Source organism: Oryctolagus cuniculus, chromosome 9, assembly GCF_964237555.1.
Source record: "Oryctolagus cuniculus chromosome 9, mOryCun1.1, whole genome shotgun sequence".
In the NCBI taxonomy this organism is placed as follows: Eukaryota; Metazoa; Chordata; class Mammalia; order Lagomorpha; family Leporidae; genus Oryctolagus; species Oryctolagus cuniculus.
The window spans coordinates 65,221,407-65,243,297 of NC_091440.1; the positions used below are offsets into that span (position 1 = coordinate 65,221,407).

At 42.7% G+C, this 21,891-nt stretch overlaps 1 protein-coding gene across 4 annotated transcripts in view; it reads right to left on the reverse strand.

Annotated features, from left to right (window-relative positions):
- Window positions 1-21,891, reverse strand: part of LCP1 (lymphocyte cytosolic protein 1) — a 100,335-nt gene that overhangs the window by 34,780 nt on the left and 43,664 nt on the right. For 3 of the 4 annotated variants that reach the window (XM_051850058.2, XM_051850059.2, XM_070048791.1), the window contains exons 4-6: window positions 2,251-2,348; window positions 1,539-1,702; window positions 1,240-1,369 (exon numbers count right to left, since the gene is read on the reverse strand). In XM_051850058.2, coding sequence (XP_051706018.1) covers window positions 1,240-1,369; window positions 1,539-1,702; window positions 2,251-2,314 — 358 coding nt within the window. In that variant the 5' untranslated portion in view covers window positions 2,315-2,348. The remainder of the gene's footprint in view (window positions 1-1,239; window positions 1,370-1,538; window positions 1,703-2,250; window positions 2,349-21,891) is intronic. The other variant, XM_051850060.2, reaches the window with a different exon arrangement.

Here is a 21,891-nt window from a genome sequence, read left to right on the forward strand (position 1 = left end):
ATTATCCAGTCCATTATCTCAATGTCTCACATTTATTGGCTTTTAAAAATCTCAAACCACTTGGGAAATAGATACAAATCTGTGTTAATTCTAGATCATAAAACATACAGATTTAGAACAAAGCAACAACTATATAAAATATATTTGCAGATATACTACATTTAGAAGCAAATATATACCTAGTTATATTTATATTGTATGTATATGTATATATAATAAATACTTGTGCTAGAGATATACTCCAAATATAATTGTGATCCAATGCATACAGGCTAAAACACTGGGCTCTTCCTGTAGCTTTGCTGATGTAAATGTTGTATGATATGGATAATACTTGGAGTTATCTCTGAACTTCTTTATATAATTTCAGTGAAGTTGCAATGAAATGAAATCATTTGTGATACTACATTTCTTTCCTATCAGGAAAGCTGCCATGAGTAGGTCTTAGAAGCTTTAACACAAACTCAAGCTGTGTCTTATAGTCCAGCACTGCGTTTCTCAAATTGTGTGTCACTAAAAACGAGTGTCCTTTGGAAGAAGCCCGAGTCATCAGCTTGTGTCACACTGCATTATGTTTCAGTGTCACACAGACTCATAATGGACATCTGACTGAACAAAGGCTCTGGAAATTCCTGTATCCATAAATAAAAAGCTACACTTTGTCTTAGCCACCACAGGCAGGTATCTCTCAGATCAACTACCTGTTTTAAAGAATTCGGTTTAGGAAATGTGAGATTACTACACTACTTGAGCTACTAGAAGTTTCCATTAATGCTGTTGGATGGTAGCTTTCAGAATCAATATACAAGCTTCTTCCAAATTGAAGAAAACACAGTTTTTTTGACCCCTCAGCAGGTGTCCAGAACAATCATGAAGTCTAAAGACAGAAACCTGAGCAGCTGATTTTGTGCATAAAATTTATGAAGGAATGTTGGCAGCCTTTTTTATTTTCTAAGTGCTGGTGAGATTATCTAGTATCAGATTCTACATCGAAAAAGGACTGCTCCTATATCATGTGCCAAGAATTGACCCCCTGACACATAGGAAAACAGGTAGGAGCCCATGAAGTGGTGCTGGCTTCTGTCACTGCTTGCGTCCCTTATGTTTGAATACCAAGCTGAGAGTTACAATCCCTGTAGGCATGGACCCTCTCTACCCCTTTCCCTCTCCTCCAACTCTCAGCTCTGTCAGCATCCCGAGACCTTCTCCACCCGATTCCCACCCATCAACAGAGCCTACCTGAATAGGAATGCTGGGTGCCAACGCTAGACTGTTCTGAAGTACCACCAATTGCACAAATCCCTTCTTTCTTATTGATCGCTTTTCTGAATGTCTTGGCAACCTCTGTGCTTTTTAGGCCATGGAAAATCTGCCAAAATACAATAAATCTTGAGAAAACCAAGCAGGGATCAAGAAAATCACAAAGGAAAGAGTATAGAATTTTGAAGCAAGAAGAATAGGAAGGAATGTCTATATTTCTCAAAACTGAATTAAGTTCTAAGTTTCAAATGCATCTCCTTGTATTCAAATACACTCACCTTGATAAACTCATCAAAGCTGATCTTCCCATCTTGGTCCAGATCACCTGTGGCCATCAGGTTTTCTGTGATTTCTCTTACTCTGTACCCAGGCAGAGGCAAGCAAGCAGCCTTGAACAAATCATTCAACTCATTGCAGCTGATATATCCATTGCCATCGGTATCTGTAACGCAAAGGACGCACTGAAGCCGTGGGACCATTCAGGCTGAGCGCACAGAGGCAAGGGGGCACTAGCGAGCAGGTGAGGGGACAGGGAGGCAATCACTAGGGGGCCATGGCCTGACCCTATGAAAGAGTCAGAACTTCACAAGAGGCCTGTTGCTATTGGATATGGGCATTAGCATCACTTCCAACTTCCACAGAAGAGTTCTGATCTCAAAGCAGAGGTTCTGGCAATTGAATCTGAAAGAACTCCTTATAGAAGCTCCTGGGTCAGTCACAGATGTAGTGATAAAGAGTAAGAGAAGGAAACCAAGCATAGGAAGATATATTGGGGGTAATTTCCAGGAAAAAAAATACAGGTGGGAAGGAGTCTATATCATCTTGCAAAAATAGGTTCTCCAGCTCCTTTAGCCGATACCACACTGGTTTCCCAGCACTATGCTATTTGGCTCATGGCATCCTCTCACTGACACTGGCCTCAGTAAGAATTCCAGGTGCCAAGCTAACAGAGACGAGAACTTTGCGACTTGAGGTACCAGGTCTACTCACCAACTTTGGCAAAAGCCTCTCTGAGCTCCATCATCTCCTCATCGGACACTGATCCTCTGGCCATTTTTTTTTTTTAATTATTGCTTTAGGCAACCTAACTGGGGAGGAAGAGAATACAGGTTAATTCTAAAGTACCACACGAAGTGGTGATTCCTGTTTACTTAATGGAGAAATAGTCTTTTGCATCTCTCATGGTGTGTAAGTATCCTTGCAAAAGCAAGTTCGGGGCCAGCGCTGTGACATGGCAGGTAAAGCCACCACCTGCAGTGCCGGTATCCCACATGGGCGCTGGTTCAAAGTCCCAGTTGCTCTACTTCCAATCCAGCTCTCTGCTGTGGCCTGAGAAAGCAGTGGAAGATGGATCAAGTACTTGGGCTCCTGCACCCACGTGGGAGACCCAGAAGAAGCTCCTGGCTCCTGGCTCCTGGCTTCGGATCAGCGCAGCTTTGGCCATTGTGGCCAATTGGGGAGTCAAGCAGCAGATGAAAGATTTCTCTCTCTCTCTCTCTGCCTCTCCTTCTCTCTCTGTGTAACACTTTCAAATAAATAAATAAATCTTTAAAAAAAGAAAGTAAGTCAGAGGTAGGCTTTTTCTCAGTCCTGCATGCTGTGGTCTCCGAGCATGACCCTCAACAATTTACCCCCTCCCGCCATGTATACACATTGCTTTTCACATCAAGAGCTACAGCTTATTCCTCTCCCCTCAGTTAAGGGCTGGGCTTGCGGTTGCTTTGACAGCAGGTGATGTGAAGAACATCTGAAACTGGAAATCTTGGCCTCCTTCCTTTTGGATTAGGATACTCCCTCTTGGTACCACACTGCTGTGCTGTGAGATGCTGAAGCCACACAAAGAAGTCAATGAATGAGAACTGGGTGCTTTGATTGACAGTCCTTGTTGAGCTCCCAGATGACAGCAAGCATCAACTAGCAGCCACCTGAGAGCCCATCTGACCTTCTAAATAACCATGGTCCCAGCCAACATCACATGGAGCAGCAAAGCCACTGAGCTGTGCTCAATCAGAATAGAGAAATATTTTTGTATTTTGTCATACAGCAATACACAACTAACACACTTTGACATACATGTCTTTTTTACACACTTTTACATAAATGTCTTCATATTCATAGTACAAATGACATGTTTAGCAAAGCCAACAAGTACATTTTATAACTTCAAATGGAGCCAGTTGTCTTTATATTTATGGATGAATGAAGGGAATCTGACCCTTTAATAATTCATATATTGCATTTGGGGGCACTGTTTGTTTCCTTTGAAGAAAGCTAGTCTTGCTGACAGACAATGCTGGTCCTTGACTAAGTTCCTTTTTCCTGTGTGCATTATTGCTGTCCTCTAGTGGGGAGAAAGAGAATGAAACAGAAAGTACATTCTCTTTCCCAGGCCCTTAGCTAATCCACACCTGCAGGTTCCCAATAGGCTTATTGGATCTCCTGGTGGGAAGAGTTAAGTGGAATGGTGAGAGTGGAGGTTGGAGTATTTCAATCTATAATTATATTTTGTGGATACTTTAGTGGAAATGATTTTCCAAATACTTTAAATTTGTGACAAGCTGTTTTAAATTGATTTCATCTTGGTATTTTTGTACCATTCTATATTGTTGTTTTGTTCTTGATGGCAACTTACAAGCACACAAAAAAGGAAGCAGTTTTAACACCGAAACCTATAGACCCCAAATATATGACACTCAATTTTACAAATCCACATCCATTACCCACCAACTTATTATCCTGCTGCATACATATATTGGTGTTTTCAAACTTTTGCTTCCCCAAGCAACTCTTTATTAACAAAAATGTCACATTGAAATAAAGCCAACAAAGCTGGAATTTTGAGTCTTTACAAAACAGCAATTTTGAGTCTTTGTTTGAAAAAAATACAAATGTCCTTGCCACCTCCCTTCATCTTATTTTCTTGTTACCTGATTGGTCTATGAGAACTATATATTAATTCAATTAAAATCCAATGTTTTATCAATACAATTTTTATTTTTATTATTTGCTTTATATATCTAAGAATATAGTAACCCATTGTGTTATCTGAAGGAAAATAAACATTTTTGAGATCTTAATTGTAGAAATAAACAAAATCTCATTTATATATTATAATAACACAGAGGCAGATACTGACTAGTTCAGTTTTTGTCTCCTTCCTTCCTACCCTCCCTCCTTCCATTTTCTTTCTTTCTCTCTCTCTCTCTCTCCTCTCTCACTCTCTCTCTTGGCTTTATCTACAAATAATTTTGAGCTAAGACACAAGGATGTATCCAAAGCCAAGGGTTAAGCTGACTAAATGATGCTACTGATGAAAAGGAAAGTAGTGTGCAGGTGAAATAAGATGACGGCAGGGAGAGACTTTACTTAAAATACACACACAGAGACCCTGCATGCTTTGGCAGACGTAGGCTGAAAATCTAACTCAGGTTCTCCATGGGCTAATGCAAAGAGCAAAGTGTCATCAGTTCTGTGATTCCCTCCATCCGTGTGAGACAAACAAACCCATTCCACCAGGCAACAGAACTGAGGTCTGACAACAAAATCTTCATCTAGGCTTTAAGAAGAGGATGCTGGGGGTGCAATAAACAAAAGCTTTGTTTTTCTTATAATGTCCCTCTCTGTAGGATGATGGCATATTCTCATTTTATAGAGCAGGAAACAAGCTCGGAGGGGCTAAGATCTGTATCTCAGATCACACAGCTGGGCAGAGGCACAGTCAGGACCCAGTCTCAAGTCTTCACTCCTCTCCTACACCATCTACTCAGCTTCCACACCTTCAAATTCAAAACTAGACACTCATTCTACCCACTCCTTCATTCACTCAGCAGTTATGCATTAAATGTCTAGAGTATGTATGGCCCCATGGAAGAATTCAAAAATAACCTGTAATGAGCCTAAGCATTCCAACTGAGGATCCTTCTGCACTCATAGGCTAAGGGATCAGGCTTCTGGTTGAAGACATTAGTGTACAATTCTGGGTATGCTGTTAAATTTTGGTGACTGATTTCACTTGCCTCTCGCTTACACCCATGCTCCACAAATGCATTAACAGAAGGCTCCCCCATGAACAGAAGGAACACCTTGTGGTAAAATCTGGCCTAAACCCTACAGCTGGCTTGCCCTTCATACATTCAGTGTCTTAACCTCTTGATTCCTAGGTGTTCATGGGACCATGAGATATATCTGTTCATTAACACGTTTTATGACTACCCACTATAAGCAGGCACTGTTCTTCATTCAACATGAAACAAGTCTATACTGAGTCAGTTAGTAACCCTAGAAGCAAGGAGGAAAAACAGAATCTCTGGATCTCAACCTGCCCTGCCCTTTGGTGTAGGAATGTTAGATTTTAGAGCCCTGTAAGAGACTGGTGAGAAAGCGAAGCACCAGTAGGGAATGAAACCATTTGTTAATTGTCAAGAGCAGGGTCAGAGAAGAAACAAAAGAAGTGCAGTGCTGGGTAATAATGAAAATCTTTAAAAAATTTAAAAAAGATTATGGTATAGTGAAAAAAGTAAAGCAAATATTTCAGCATTAACACCAACATTGTATGACCCATTCAAATAAAAACAGATGAAGAAAAAAACAGGTTATTTTAAAATCATGTCCTTTGAATCTATAATTTATTTATTTGAGGGGGAGAGATAATGACAGAGAGAGAGCAGGCTCCCATCTGCTGGTTCACTCCCCACATGCCCACAATGGGGCCAGGTTGAAGACAAGAGCCTTCAACTCAATCCAGTTCTGCCACATAAGAGGCAGGGACTCAACTGTTTCAACCATTACTACTGCTCCCCAGGGTGCACATTAGCAGGAAACTGTATTCAAGAACAGAGCCAGCACTTGAACCCAGGTACTGATATGGGAAGTGGGTGTCCTAACGGGCATCTTACCCTGAGACTAAATGCCATCCCCACCGTGTGGTTTTTAAACCATGGCAGACAGGTCAATATGCAAAATTTTCGGCATTTGTAACAACACTTTGCTAACACATTTGTGAGTGGGGAGGATCATCAGACAGAAACCACCTAGTGAGAAGTATGTCAAATCACAAAAATCCAACCCTTCACTGACTTAACAGCTAAAGCAAAAGAGAAGTGGATTGAATTAGTTTAAAAGATGAACTGGAGAAGGACTGGCCAATGGCTAAGTTGCTGTGACACAGTATGTTGTTGTTGGACCCAAACACAAATAGGTATCTGGGTAGAGTCTTTTTTTTTTTTTTTTTTTTTTTTGAGTCATGGAAACACAACCTAACTTTTAGGAACATAAGGAAGCTTAGGAATAACTTATTTCAACTCCCTCCTTTCATAAGAGAAGGAAATGAAAGGTACAATGAGATGAGATGCTTCGTCTATGCACACATTCCTCAAGGCAGTGCCAGGCGGGTGGTGGCAAAGGGGGCAGAACAGGGAAAGGATAGAATTCCCAGGGCCATTAACGTCCACAACAGAGAAGAGACCCTTTAGCTAACTGAACTGAATGTGCATTTGCAGAAAGCAGAGCAACAGGAAGAGAACATAATTAACTTAAAAAACATGCAGGTCAGGCCATTTCGAAGAATACTCTTGGTGTTAGAAACAAACACTGGTTACATAGTCTGCCTTTGCCTGGGGGAAAAGCATCCAATTTAATTCATGCTTATTTCAAGGTGTGAGTTACCAGAACATTAGTAAAATTAGTAAGGATAACTGGTGGGGGCTACAGTTTGCAAATCGCTGGCACTATATTGGCAGCAAACTGGAGAGACCACTGCAGTCATGGGTCACGTGCAGTGTTACGTGTGGTGTTGGGAGCCTGAGCAGAGGGCTGCAGACGGCATGGGTCGTCCAAGGCGTGAGCAGGCAGTTCTTTCAGAGTTGCTTTACTGCTCTGCATCCACGCTGGCCCTTATTTAATGACTGCATCGTCTAAGTTTGCCCTGCCCTAAGTTTGACATCTTAAGTTCTCTTGTGCATCAGTGGTAAATTTTGGAACTCTGCTTCTGACTCAATGCCCACATCATAAATCTAAGAAGACAAATCTCAGATCATCCATCCACATCATGTCTGGTTGCTAGAGTGCTTTCTGTGAGCACTTACATTTATTAAATCAGTAGCTGTAGCTGTGCCTCTTCTGATCCAGCTCTCTGCTATGGCCTGGGAAAGCAGTAGAAGATGGCCCAAGCGCTTGGGCCCTGCACCTGTGTGGGATACTGGAGGAAGCTCAGATCGGCTTAGCTCCAGCCACTGAAGCCATCTGGGGAGTGAACCAGCAGATGGAAGACCTCTCTCTCTGTCTCTCTGTCTCTCCCCTCTCTCTCTCTCTAACTTCACCTCTCAAATAAATAGAAAAATAAATAAAATCTTAAAAAAAAACCAGTAGCTGTAGACCCCAAGACGTTTGGTCAAAGAATGTACCAAGCATTCACTTTTAAAAAAAACTGATAAGATTATTTTAAAAAATTTCAATTCCCTTAGGACAGTAAAGTTTGAGTTTCTGCTTAAAGGGAGCTGGTACTTCCCAGATCGGCAGTGAAAGGGAATTTCTGAGAATGTTATTATGAAAGTACTCGACACAAGGTTCCTGAAGTCTGAATAGAGAAACTACTTGCAGGAGTTTATTATCGAACGCAGTGCTGCAGAATTTACAGGAGGAAGTGAAGCCTCTGACGTGCATGTAAAAGTGTAACTGGAATTTCTCTGAGGAGTTTCAGAACTGATCATGAACACAGAAGAAAGGAGAGAGAAAGGAGTGAGATGCTCCCGGGTGACAACCACTCCTGGAAGCTGGCAGTGCTGTGCTGGCAGTGTTGTGATTCAATACACAGATGCCCAGTTACATAACCTGGCAGGATCAGGGAGGCACCTGTAACCTGGCCTTCTAACACCAAGGAACTCTTTTGAATGTGTCCCACTTTTCCTGCAACCTGACTCGGTGGTTAAAGTAAAACTGGATACTCAGGACTCAAATTCCTGAAGCTCTACCTCAATATTTTTAGTACACATCCAGCACAGTGGAATTATCCAGCTTCCAAACTCCTCAAGGCTTAATGAGTAATCCAAAACACCATGGCATCTAGAACAACACGAATATCGCAATCTTTAGCATTAGACTAGGATGACTAAAGAAATGAAACATAAAACATATAGTACTCGGAAGCAAAATAAAATACCCATATACTCTTTTAGAAAGCCATCAAGATAAAACCAAATAAGGAAAAAAAAAAATCTTTGCTTTCATTTAATCCCACCTTCTTCGTGTTACAAAGCAGCCCGCGGGAGGGGCTCCGACTCTGAGAATACGCAGTAGCTTACTCTGTATTCTCGGGAGACCATTTCCCGGATGGATACGGGGTTGCCTGACTTTTGGGTAAAGGATGATTCTGAAAGTACATTTTAAAAATAACCTCATTTTCAAAAACCAAATGGCCTTACATGGCCTCAGCTACAGAGCGCCATCTAAAGGGACACTGCTGAGCCATTCCTGAAGCCACGGTCTCCTCTAGGTTGTCTTCCTTGTCCTGTGGGCGTGCTGCTCTCCCCTGGTCTGTGCCAGAGTGCAGCCTTCTAATCTCTGCCTTACGAGGAAGGGCAGACAAGGCTGGGCACAGAGATTCTCCTCGGACACCCTCCGGGTGGTGCAGACTCACGGGAAGCCAGCGGCTGGTTGCTCCAAGCCTGATGAGCCCAGGACTACACTGGGAGCCTCTACGGCAGTGAGCACTCCACGGAGGGGCTCCTGAAGCCGTGTGGAGCCAGGCACACAGGCGCGGGCCCCCTCACCGACCACGGAGTTCTCATCCTTGCCTCCTGCCCTCTGATAGCTCCCCCCAACCCCCACATTGCCAGCCACATTTCTGATACCTCCCCCATTCCTGATAACCAGCCCTAGTGACACACAGCCAAGCTCTTGTGAGAAAGGGGACACTCCAGGCTGGGGCTTCTCGGTGACTCAGCTCCTCTCTCCTTCCCTAGGCTGTAGACAGTGATGCTCGCCATGCTACATCTGGAAAATCCACAGCCCCTCTCCATTTGGGGCTTGACCACAGGGACTTTACGATCCAGACTTCGCCCCTACTGAGGGCTCAGGGACTCCCCAGTGCATTTTCTCCCTGAGGCCCACAGACTCAGGCCCTGACACCAGATCACCTGCTACTCTGAGGCCTCTGAATGTCACTGAAAAAGTCACAAAAACACCGACCTGGAACCCTAGGAATTCAGACTGCTTGATTTCAGTGACTTCTGAGAAATACGAGGGGTCTGCAGAAAGTTCATGAAAAAATTTGTACTGTGAAAAACACTGCATTGGTTTCACAAGGTTTTGTCCTAAAATAGACTTCTCTTCTAATTCCATATTCGCCCCCTCCCCAAACTTTTTGAAGTCCTCTTATACTTTAATTCAATTTCTTTTATTCTTGAGGCCAGGCACTCTCACTCTGAGGCACACGGACCTCTCAAATTATATTTATAATTCCATATAGGTACTTTTCTCTAGGAAAAATATCCGTTGTCTTTTTTTCTAAAAAGTTGGCTAATTGTATGCACTAGCTGGTTATTCCCTATTGCATTGTTATCTTAATTTCTAATGTCCTTCATTCATTCTTTCACTTCACCTACATGTGTTGTGCAAGGCCCATTTTGGTTGCTGGGGCATGGGCTGGGGGCCACAAGCATGGGGGACAAAAAACTGGAGATTTATGAAGTCTACAGGTAAGTGGCATGTCAAATGCAGCACAGAGATCACAGCTATTTTATTGCAAAATGGCTAATACAATGAAAACACCTATGGAGGCAGGCATTTGGTACAGGGTTAAGTTGCCTCTTGGGACGCCTACAGCCCATGTTCGAGGGCCTGGTTCCAGTCCTGGTTCCTCTGCCTTCAGTCCAGCTTCCTGCTGTTGTGTGCTCTGGGAGGCAGCAGAGTAACAGCTCAGGTGCTTGGGTCCCTGCCACCCACCTGGGAGATGTGGATGGAGTCCCAGGCTCCTGGTTTCAACCTGGCCTGACTCTGTTATGGGCATCTAGGGGAATAAACCAGTAGATGGAGGATCTCTTTCTCTCTCTCCCCGCTTTACCCCTTCCCTCTGTCTTAATCTCTCTGCCTTTCAAATAAACTGAAAATAAATAAGTAAATAAAAAATCCCCTCCAAATTCCAGCTTCTTAATAATGTGTACCCTGGAAGACCACAGGAAATGGGTCAAGTGGTTGGGTCCCTCGCACCCCCGTGGGAGACCTGGATTGAATTACCATTTCCTGGCTACAACCTAGAGCAGGCCTAGCTGTTCTCAGTATCTGGGGAGTGAGAGATGGATGTACAGCTCTGTTTCTCTGTCTCTCTGCCTTTCAAATAAAATTTTTAAAATACATTTTTTAAAAAGAAAAAATTTTCTGAAGATCAATAATGAACAAGTAAAAAGATTAGACAGGGTTGTGACAAAAAAATCAGATACAAGTAAGAAATCAGCACGAGGCACATCAAAAAATGAAAACATCAAGCATCTAAAGCATAAAGACATTGGGGCAATTAATATACACGAACACCTCCAAAGGAGCCAGGGCTGAAATAACTGGCCGAAAAGGGGAAGCAGCAGCAAGCCTGGCAGGCAGGAGACCTAGGGTGTGATCCGTCTGTGCCAACTTCAGGCTCCCTTTGGCCTCTCAGTCTCCCTTTCCTCACCCGTACATTGAGAAATGAAGTCCCTGCTTGTTAAAAACCCCAAAGTTCTATTCAGGAGCTGCTATATGTATGGACTAACGAAAGCCAGGTTAGGCTGCACTGACAGGAGCCTAGAAATAGGAAGTGACACCATCAGCAAGCCACGGCTGGGACCCGGAAGTGCTGCCTGTGACATGAGCAAGCCGGGGAGTGGGCACGCCTGGTCTGGCCCAGCCTGGCTCCCAGAGGCTGGGGGCCTCTGTTCCTGCCCTTACCTCAGCGGCGTGTAGGGCTTTCTGAGACGCATCCTCTTTGCTGACCCCGGCGAACGCCCGCTGCTCAGCGCTCTGAGGCTCTGCTGCTCAGCACGGCACCGGGAAATGAGCAGAGCAGCACGCGGGGCCCGTCTTCTGGGAGGTCCTCACTTACAGTGTAAGACATGCTGATCCAGTTCACTCGCGTTTTCAGGTAAAACATCGCACAAACTGTCCCAGAAAGAGAGCCACCTACTATTTTCTTAAAAATATCCAAATAAGGAAACTCTACAACCTCCCTGGTGTCTCATATATCTACCCGGTAACCTAAATCTTGTCTGATACGATTAAAGCTTCCCTTTCTTGGGTTAGAGTCTCAGAGGGAATTACAGGAGCTGTTCAATTCATAAAAATCCCATCACATGCTGTGGTATCCGCATCAGGTCTTTCTTTTTCATTCTTATAACCTGCCTTTTTTTTTTTAGGACTTATTTTCTTATAAATCTTTAATAGTTTTCTTTGGTATCATCTTGGTTCCTTTTCAAGTATTATAGAAAACAGTATGGAAGTTCCTCAAACAATTAAAAATAGAACTAGCATATAATCCATCCCATTACAGGGTATATATTCAAAGCAATGAAATCAGTATGTCAAAGAAATATCTGTACCCCCATGTTTACTGAAGATTAGTCATAATAGCCAAGATATGGAATTAACCTAAATGTCCAACGATGGATGAATGAATAAAGACAATGTGATATATGTACAAAATGGAATACTATTGAGCAGTAAACAAGAATGAGATTCTGTCATGTCCAGAAACGTGGCTGGAACTGGAGGGTGTTATGTTAAGTGAAATAAGCCAGGCACAGCAGCATAAATACCTATGATCTCACTCATATGAATGTGGAATCTTAAAAAAAAAGAGTTGATCTCATAGAAGTACAGAGTAGAAGGGTGGTTACTCGGGGCTGGAGGAGGGTTGAGGGGTTTGGAGAGATGTCATAATTACTGTTAGAAGGAAAACGTTCCAGGGAGCAACTGGACAGAAAGGTTACCACAGTTAATAGCAACAAATTGTGTACTTGAAAAATGGAAAGACAGCAGACGTGATGTGCTCTGTCACAGAAGTGAGAACTGCACAAAATTATGCACTTGTTAGTTAACACACTTAACACTTTACAATGTATATACACTTCAAAACATTATGTTGTACATGATAAATATGTAGAACTTTATATGTCAATTAAAAGTTTTTTGGGAAAAAAAGCTCAAGAAAAAAGTTCCTGAACCAAGCCAACCAAACAAAAAACAATAGAGGAAACTGAGTGAGGGGTTTAAGGGAAAAGTGCATAACTTTTCAACTTCTTTGTTAACTCCTTACATTATTCCAAAATAAATAGTCCATTAAAATAAGTATCAGTTACATGATACAGGGGTGAAGGGACCTCAGAGGTTATCTAGGTGACCATGCTCCTATTGCAGAAGCATGAAACGACACCCAAGTTAAAGGACCTCCCAAGCCTCACAGGACACACTGGGGTCCTGCCTGGGACTAGGATCAGGACCCAATTTTTTCTCTTCTCTATCGTAAGTTTTAAAACATTAAGATAGAACTTTGGTCTTTAAGAAAGACCTTTCCAACACAAGGGGAACAAAATACGTTTCCTGCATATGAAGGGGAACAGAATCTGGGTATTGCAGAGGCTCCCTCTAGGTATGGGCTGCAAGTAATGTGCCAAATTGTGTACACAAATACCATGCACAAGGGCACCTAAAGGTGAGTGAATGCTCCCTGCTTTTATCTGTATATTGATTTTTGACTTTGCATTAAAGGCCTTCTGATCTTCCTTAGCAACCCAAAAGCAAACCAGATCAAAACGACTCGACATGAGATGAAATAGCCAAAAGACAAATTCAGAAATGAATACTACAATGATACGGTTGCACTTAGAACTGCAGTCCTCATGGTTTCAGGCAGTCAGTTTCCCTGGTGGGAGGTGGGAATCAGAGGGCCCTCCCTCCTCTGAGCTTACACTCCTACTTCTGCAATGTGCTCCTTGCTTCCAGTCCATTGCACTCAGGAGACTAAGAGCTCACAGCACTACCTCAGTGTCTGGCACACATGATGAACAGAGTACTGCCTTATCCACATTCCAAGACCCCAGTGGATGCCTGAAACTGAGAGTGCACCAAATGACACACATGCACACATATACACACACATGCGTGCACACACACACGGATGTATGAATACAGGTACACATACTGTGTTTTTTCCCATATGCCTTGCAGTGTTGCCATATAGTAGCAGCAGAATTAACCTGTCCTTCTATCTCATGGCCTGAGTGGGAGGTAGGGACAGTACCAGTGTGGTTTTCTTCCTCACTAGCTCTTGTTTCTAAAAGCAAAACCTCAGTGATCTGGAATATACTACTTGTTATCTTCAGTCATGGTGCTTCCTATACTTACTGCAGGTAATATGAACGCAAAAAACCCAGATGATTCTGTTTAGAGGCCATTTTGGTTTGTATGCATCCAGATCCCTCTTTATTCCACTGTCCTCTACTTACAAAATAGTGCAGTGGTGGGCATTTAAGGCCTAGTGGTTAAGATGCTGATTAAGGGGCCTGTGATGCAGAGCAGGTATCCTCCTGTGATTCCAGACTCCAGTTTCCTGTTAATTAGGAGCTTGGAAGGCGAGAGTGATAGCTGAGCAGACTGAGTTACTGCCACCCACATGGGACCCGGATTGAGCTCTCAGCTCCCAGCTCTGTTTTCAGCCCCGTCTGGCCATTGTGCAGATTTAGGGAGTGAACCTGCAAATGGGAACGTGCTCTTTCCCCCTCTCTCATAAGTGTGTGTGTGTGTGTGTGTGTGTGTGTATGCCTTTCAAATAAATAATAACCAAAAAATAAGTAAAAAAAAAAAAAACCCACTGTAAAACGAGGAGGGAAGTAGACATGTTAGAAATGGGAAAATGGGGGCCTAGAGAGGGAAGTTACTTCCAGAAGTCTCAAAGTGAGCCACTGACTAGTTCAGAACGGGAAGTAGAATCCACAGGATTCTTACTTTGGGTTTAGCCAAGGCAAAGGAAAAAAACAAATCAAGCAGCATTTAAAGAACAAAAAGATTTTTAAAAACATCTTCAGATGCACAGTTCATGAACCACACTTTACATTGCAGATACACGGAGCTAAGATGTAAATCCTCAGATGACCCATGCTAGAGCACAGCCTGCCTCTCTCCCTGTCTGAGCTAGTGTAAAGGCATTTCAGGCTTCCCATTAACCACACTCAAAAACTAACGATCCTGTCTGCCTTTAGGAAATTAGGATCAGAATATACTGAAAAAGCAAATGAGCCAGAGGCAACGTGGTAGGGTGAAAAGATGCTGGATTATTCAACTCAACTGCTTCTTGCTGTGTGTTTTTGTGCATGTTACATAAGTTTTCCGAGTCTCTGTTTCTTCGTCTGTAAAGATGGAATATCGATAATTCAACAGTGCTTACTTCATAGCATTGTGTTAGAAAGTGTCGCTCCCCCTCTTCATGGAGGAACGATACTAAACCCTGCCTAGGCTTCATATCCCTAAACCCTGCCTAGGCTTCATATCCGAGTCACGGCACCATTATGTCGCTCCCCGTCTTCGTGGAGGAACGACACAGGACCCTGCGCTGTTCTTTTGTCTGCTCGGCCCTCCCCGGGTTTGCTGCTGGTTCTTCCCGGGTTGGCTGCCGTCCCTTCCACCTCCATGGAAGGGCGGTTCCCCCTGGCCACTTTCCCCACTTCCGCGGGGGAGCGGCACACCGCCGGCCGGCTCTCTCCGGGGCTGCTCAGGTGTTCCTTCAGATAGATGTTCCTGGTGCATGTTGTCTCTCTCCTCCTTTATAGTCCTCTTCCACCAATCCCAACTCTGCTACCCACACGCCGAGTACACTGCTCTCCTGCAATCAGGAGCAGCTCCTGCAGCTTGTCAAGTTGGTGAAAGGCAGCTGGGTAGAAGCTGTTTGCTCCTCTCCCAGCGCCATATTGTGGGAGAGCAGATGCATAGAATAAGTCTTAATTCCAGTAACTTAGTCTAGTCCGAGTTGCTCCCCACAGAAAGGAGTGAGACAAAGGGCTTAAAGTGTCCACAAAGGTGCCTGGCAGAGGAGGGAGAGAAGAAGGGAGGAAGGAAGGAAGCAAGGAAAGGAGGGGGCCATTTCTTTTTTTCCAAGGTTATCTTGGTGAATAAATCCCAATTTCTATTATGAATTACATAAAATACTACACAGAGTCACTCTCTAAAAGCCACACTTAATTGTGTACCATATGTCTGTACACATTTGTGTATGAGTGTACATCCAGATTTCATATCCATGCTCTCTCTTAGCCTGGCTTGTTTTGGCTCTTGCATCAGATTCCTCATCCAAAGTCCTGGAATCCACAACTCCCACAGGTCCTGCAGAGCTGTAAGATGATAGCCACTAGAAGCCAACAGCATGGGTATTAGCTGCCCTCACGTTCAGTGATCAAGAGCAATGGACTTTGCCTGTCTGAGGTACTGACAGCAGAAAGTACCTTCTAACAGTTGAGGAAGTGTGGCCAGAGTAGAAAACTGTGCAACAATCTTAAGAGAAGCCCAGCCACATCCATCGTGAGTCACGAAAAGCTAAGGGATCTTTGGGCATCTGTGATGGGCAACACCTCCTCCTTCTCAGGGTCATGGGTGCCCAGGAATCGATTCAGCCAGCCCATATTCTATTTCTATCTGATCTTTGCTCTCTAACTCTCCACAGTTTCCCCACTGCAATTTGAGCTTAACAACAGGTAGATGGTGTGCAGCAGACATTTGTATATGAGCATTAGCAGCAAAAGCTTTTATTTATTCTTAATAATGTGATCTCATTTTCAATAGGATCCCTGGAATTGTTCTTCTGAACTCTCTAATGCCAAGCCCATTTTCAGAAAGTAAATAACACCAACAAAATGATGAGTTACAGATAAATACAGAGGGAGGGCTGGCACTGTGGCACAGCAGGTTAAAGCCCTAGCCTGCAGCTCTGGCATCCCATATGGGCACCCGTTCGAGTCCTGGCTGCTCCTCTTCTGATCCAGCTCTTTGCTGTGGCCTGGGAAAGCAGTAGAAGATGGCCTAAGTGCTTGGGGGAGGAAGATCCTGGCTCCTGGCTTCAGATCAGCTCAGCTCTGGCCTTTGTGGTCATTTGGGGATTGAACCAGTGGAATGGAAGACCTCTATCTCCCTGACTCTACCTCTCTCTGTAACTGTCTTTCACATAAATAAAATCAATCTTTTTTAAAAAATACAGAGGGAATAAATCTGTATTAGTTTGATGGGTTAAACTTATCTTCACATTTTTTGAAACTTACAGTTTACCAATACTGACTTACAATGGGCTACACTGTAACATTTCTTTCATCAAAATTTTATATGGCTAAACAGTCTAATTTCATACTTTCATAGCTGCTATCTTAAGGCCTTTGTACCATAATATCTTGAAGTATTTCTATATTTGTCTTTCAAGTATGCTTGGTACACCACCAGACCCAGTGAGGATCTCCTCCCAATAGAAAATATGGCATTGGGAGTAACCAATCAGTACTCAATCACAGAGAGAAATATTTAGACTTCTTATCAGAAAAAAAATGAAGGATCACATTAGCAAATACAATGCAATGTAAACAGACATGATTCACACCTTTAAGAAATTGCCCACATAAAGGAGAAAAGAGGCAGGTGTGTATCTTGATTCTGCCATTGACAGGCTCTATGGCCTTAGACACGTCTTTTTACCCAGCCCCCACCTCAGTGTGCCTATCTGTAATAAGGGAACAATAACGTTAACTTTACATAGCTATCTGTAGACTCAAAAGAGCAATTCTAATTCAAGTGCCTGGCACAATGCCCACGTTGCGACGTTAGGTGTGGCAGATACACACATGGGTGCACAATAGGGGAAAATGAAAGGGAACAATGAACCCAGGTCCATATCTACTAAGCTGATAGAACCTGCCAAGTTCTACAGCTGCAGAAACCGAGTTTCAGAGGCTCAAGGGACTGCTAAGTCTCCACGTTTGGCAAATGGCTAGGATGTACACCCAGATCTGTCTCTACATTTGTTCCCCTTTCTTTATACTTTGTCTGCCCCTTTCATGCAGAGGAATGCCAGACAGTCTGCTTTAAGAGACTGCAGCGGCGGGTGCTTGGCCTAGCAGCTAAGTCACCAGTTACGGGTACAGTGTTGTATCCCACACTGGAGTTCCTGGCTTTGAGTCCTGGCTCCACTCTTGACTCTAGCTTTCTGCTAATGCACACCCTGGGAGGCAGAAGGTGGCTCAAGTACCCACATGCGAGATCTTTATTGGGTTTCCAGCTCCTGGCTTTGGCCTGGTTTGATTCTAGCTTTTGTGGGAATTTGGGGAGGTAACCAGAAGAATGAGGCTCTCTGTCTCTCCACCTCTCAAATGGAAGGAAGGAAGGAAGGAAGGTAGGTATAGAAAGCAAGCAAGCAAGGAAGCCTCCATCTGCAATGCTGGCATCCCATAAGGACACCAGTTCAAGTCCTGGCTGCTCTACTTGCAATCCAGCTCCCAGCTAATGGCTTGGGAAAAGTAGCAGAAGTTGGCCCCAAGTGTTTGGACCCCTGCCACCCACGTGGGAGACCCAGATGAAACTCCTGGCTCCTCGGCTTCAGCCTTGCCCAACCCCAGTCATTGCAGCTATCTGGGGGAGTGAACCAGTGGATGGAAGATCTCTCTGTCTCTCTTTCTCTGTAACTCTGAATTTCAAATAAATAAATAAATCTTTAAAAAAGAAAGGGGGAGAGAGAGAGAAAGTAACAGTAGAAGGTGTATAAGCTTAAAAAACTTGACACGTGCTAGGAAGAATGGTGGCCCTGAAAGACAGCAGGATGGGTGTGGGGTGAGAAGGAAACGGAGTGATCATCACCACACAGGTGGTGCCACAACTGTCACTCTCAGTGGTCGCAGGAGAGAGATGGAATTGGTGATAATCTGAAGAAAAGTCTCAACATGAAAGGCAATGGGGGGGGTGGTGAAGCCTGAAAAGATCCTCCAGGGACCCACCCTCCTCTCTTTCCAAAGGGAAAGCTGTAAGGTGTCTATTCAGCGTAGGAAACAGCAACAGAGATTCAAGTTCCATTTTTAAGATGAAGAATGGGTGTCAAACCATGCAAAACTGCATACATATTCTTCAGTTTTTCCTAATTTTCACTTTGTACCGATTACTTAGCTTTCTCCTTTAGGAACTTCTTTCTTTAAGCAGGTCCTTAGGATGCAGGAAAATGGGCTGATGACATCATTGAGGCATAAAGGACCCGTATTTTACAACGCTCCATCTGAGGTTCACAGAATGCACAGCGAACTCTAACTCTTGCCTGAGGAATGGCGAACAGGGAAATTTTGCAAATTTTGTATCAATATATTTGGGTATCTGTTTATTTCATACATTTGGATACATTTTAGTGGCTATCACCAGATTGAGGAATCAAAATGCAGGGTAATTATTAAAATACAAGGTAATTATTTCATCAATTCACTTCCTTCTTGAAAATGCAACCAGAGAAAAAAGAAAAACAAATTATCTAGGAGATGGCAATTCCCATGCATAATTCATCTGCCTGCTGAATTTGGTGTCCTACTGGGGAGAATGCAATCTCTTTTCACTTCAGCTCAGGCAGTCAAAAAGGGGTGTGTGTGTGAGACAGAGAGAGAAAGAGAGAGAGAATGCCTATTGCTGCTGGACTAAAATGAGAATCAATGCTGCACCCACAAAACTGTGGCTTTGCTACTTCCTCAATTTAACATCTTAGCTTTTCCTTCCGCTAGAAAAACCAACCGACCATATTTGAGAAACAGCCTCCTTGCAACTTGTAAGTGGGGCTGACAGCCACGACTCTGAAGTTAAGCAAACTTATTTTAACTCAGTAACTGGGTCATTTTTTACCTTTGTTCTTTTGACTCACAACTAAAACAATCTTTCATTCTTTCAGTTTCTAGGACATCTACATTAACCATTATGATACAATTATAGATATATGTACTTGACTCTAAGTTCTTAATTTTTTAAATTTATTTGTGTCCATCACAACAGACTAGAAAATGTGAAGGTCACTTGAAGAAAGAAAATTATCCTAAAATTCTGAGACTAAGAACATTTTTAAGGTTTTGAGAGTAGAGATCATGCTTTGTGATCCGTGCAGAGGTCTCTAAATTGCTAACAACCAGCTACCCATTTAGGTGTGCAGAGAAGCTGAATAAATACTCCTGATGACGCTGGTTGGTGACACAGATTGGCCTGCTTCATAAAAGCAGTCGTAATATGAATGCTCTTGTTCGGGGGAAACAATGATTACTAGAACTCTACTTGAGGGCTTTGGTACAAATAAGCACCATCATTTGCTGCCTGTTTATTCTTGGAGCTTACCTTGGACTTTGACAGCTAATATAACACATTTATGCAATTGTAGAAAATTAAATAAAATATGTGAATGAATGAACCCCTGTCAATAGTAAATAACTATCTTGTGATGATTAAAGGCTTTAATATGGCTAGTAAGCACTTAGAAAAATATCTAATTAAAAGACAGTAGTATGTAATTAGCAGCTGTTATTATCAGGGTACTAAGCTGAAACTCTTCTCCCCTTCCCTATGCTGCTTGCAACATCTTACAAGATGGGGTGATTGTGCAATTGCTGGGAAGACTGATGTAATGATTGGAATTGGCAAAGCAAAACAACAGAACAGTCAATAGTGTCAGACAGGAAGTGGGATCAGAAGGGAACTGAGGAAAGCAACAGGGAGATGCTCTCTGGGGAGAGTCAAGGCTCCCGCAGCTGGAGGGAGATGGCCTAGGACTGAACATCTAATCCTAATTTCTTAGGGAAGCAAGGTCACTTTGACTGAAGAAGTGCATTGCCATCTGGCATAATAGGCAGACAGGAAACTCTCAGATCTGCAGACACTGATTAGTTTTATATTTTGATGGGCTCTAATTCCAATTTTTATTTCTGCAGTATGCAGGACATAAATGAATAGGATCATTTCATTTGATATTTTTGAGTTGAGAAACTACCAAATCAACAAACCCTAGGAAGAAAATTAGATGAAACTAATGTCACTCAGCAATAAAATCTGCTACTAGCTATAAAATTCACTGGCTTTGTAATTTACCTTTACAAATTTTGACTTCATAAATATAATTTGGTGAGCAAATTTCTTAATTTTATTTTACCTAATCTGATCACAAAACATGTTTGCCATTTCTCCTGCATACACAGAGGGTCCTATACTCTTTAGGTAACAAGAAATTGACTTGAGAACTTTCTAGCAATAACCCAAAGAGACTAAATAAAAGCTAGTGATTTTTATTCTTGTGCTGTCTGTTATCAGAGAAGCCCATTACATAGTTTTGGTATAGCTCAATGAATGTATTTAGGCTGAAATAATGAGATTATCATTTTGCTGGTATGTTAAGGTCACTGTACAATTTCACAGATTCCTTGAGGTCAATGTCCTTATGGTATTTGAGATTAAAATGAAGAATAGGGCTTTGGCAAAGATGAAGCATGGTATCAATCCCCATGAAAGATCAGTAGGTTTTCAGTTAACAAGGAACTAAGAAAGAACACATGACAAATTTCCAATTCTGTAAATAAATTAGCACCTACTATGAGCCAGGAGAGATGGAGAAGGAGCTCAAGTTTACCAGCAAATAGGGACTACTAGGAAAAATAATATCAGTGCTGCAGTCACTCCAAGGTCAAAGCATCAAGCTAACACACACCCAAGGAACAGTTAGTGGGCAGGGAAGGCCCGGAAGGGGCATGTTTCTGGAAGCCAGTTTTGAAAAGTGACCAGAGGCTTTACAACTAAAGAAGAAAGCAGTTAAAGGAGCAATTGGCATGAAAAGGAGTGAAAGAGCATGGAACTTTCTGGTGGCTTGTGGTCTGGTGTACCCAGAAAGTGGGTAAATGAGTGGGGGATGGGCAGGTGGTGAGACCAGAAGGAAGTCACAAGAAACGAGGTTGGGGAAGTGAGCTGAAACAAGTTTATGAAGGTGAAATTTTTTTTTTTACTAAAATCATATAGTAATGAAAAGAAAATTGGTCTTTATCCTACTATTCTATGAAACTTTCAATACCTCTTTAATTGCTGGCCTTCCCTTCTCCAAAGATTTCAGAGAGATTTATACATGAAGTAAAATGCTGGAATTATTTCCCAAATCACTGATTGTTTCCAGGTACAATTTATGAAGGAGACAAAATTGAAACGGCTACAAGGAAATCGCCCCTGAGGTTGGCAGTGAGACATCATCCTAAGCACAACTCCCTCCCACCACAGCGGCACTGGTTCAGAGAGCACAGCCAGAAAGTTCTTCCCTGATGGCCTGGGGACTGAGCCAGATGATGCCTTGGCAACCTAAACTTGATTTTACAAAATGACTTTATTCAACATTGAGGTAGCTTTGTCATATGCCTTTTTCTTCTTTCCCAAATGCTAAGAAAAATACTAAGAAAATACTAAGAAAAATCACATTCTAGTTCATTTTATTCTTCAAGTGTTTACTGCAAATAAGACACAGCATATTTTTTAGTTTGTTCTTTTCTGGGCTTGAAGTCTCTCTCCACTGATTCCACATTTTTGATACTTTATAACTATTCAGATGAGATGCACAAAATAATATTGATGAATCCACTTTGCAAATTTGAGAAA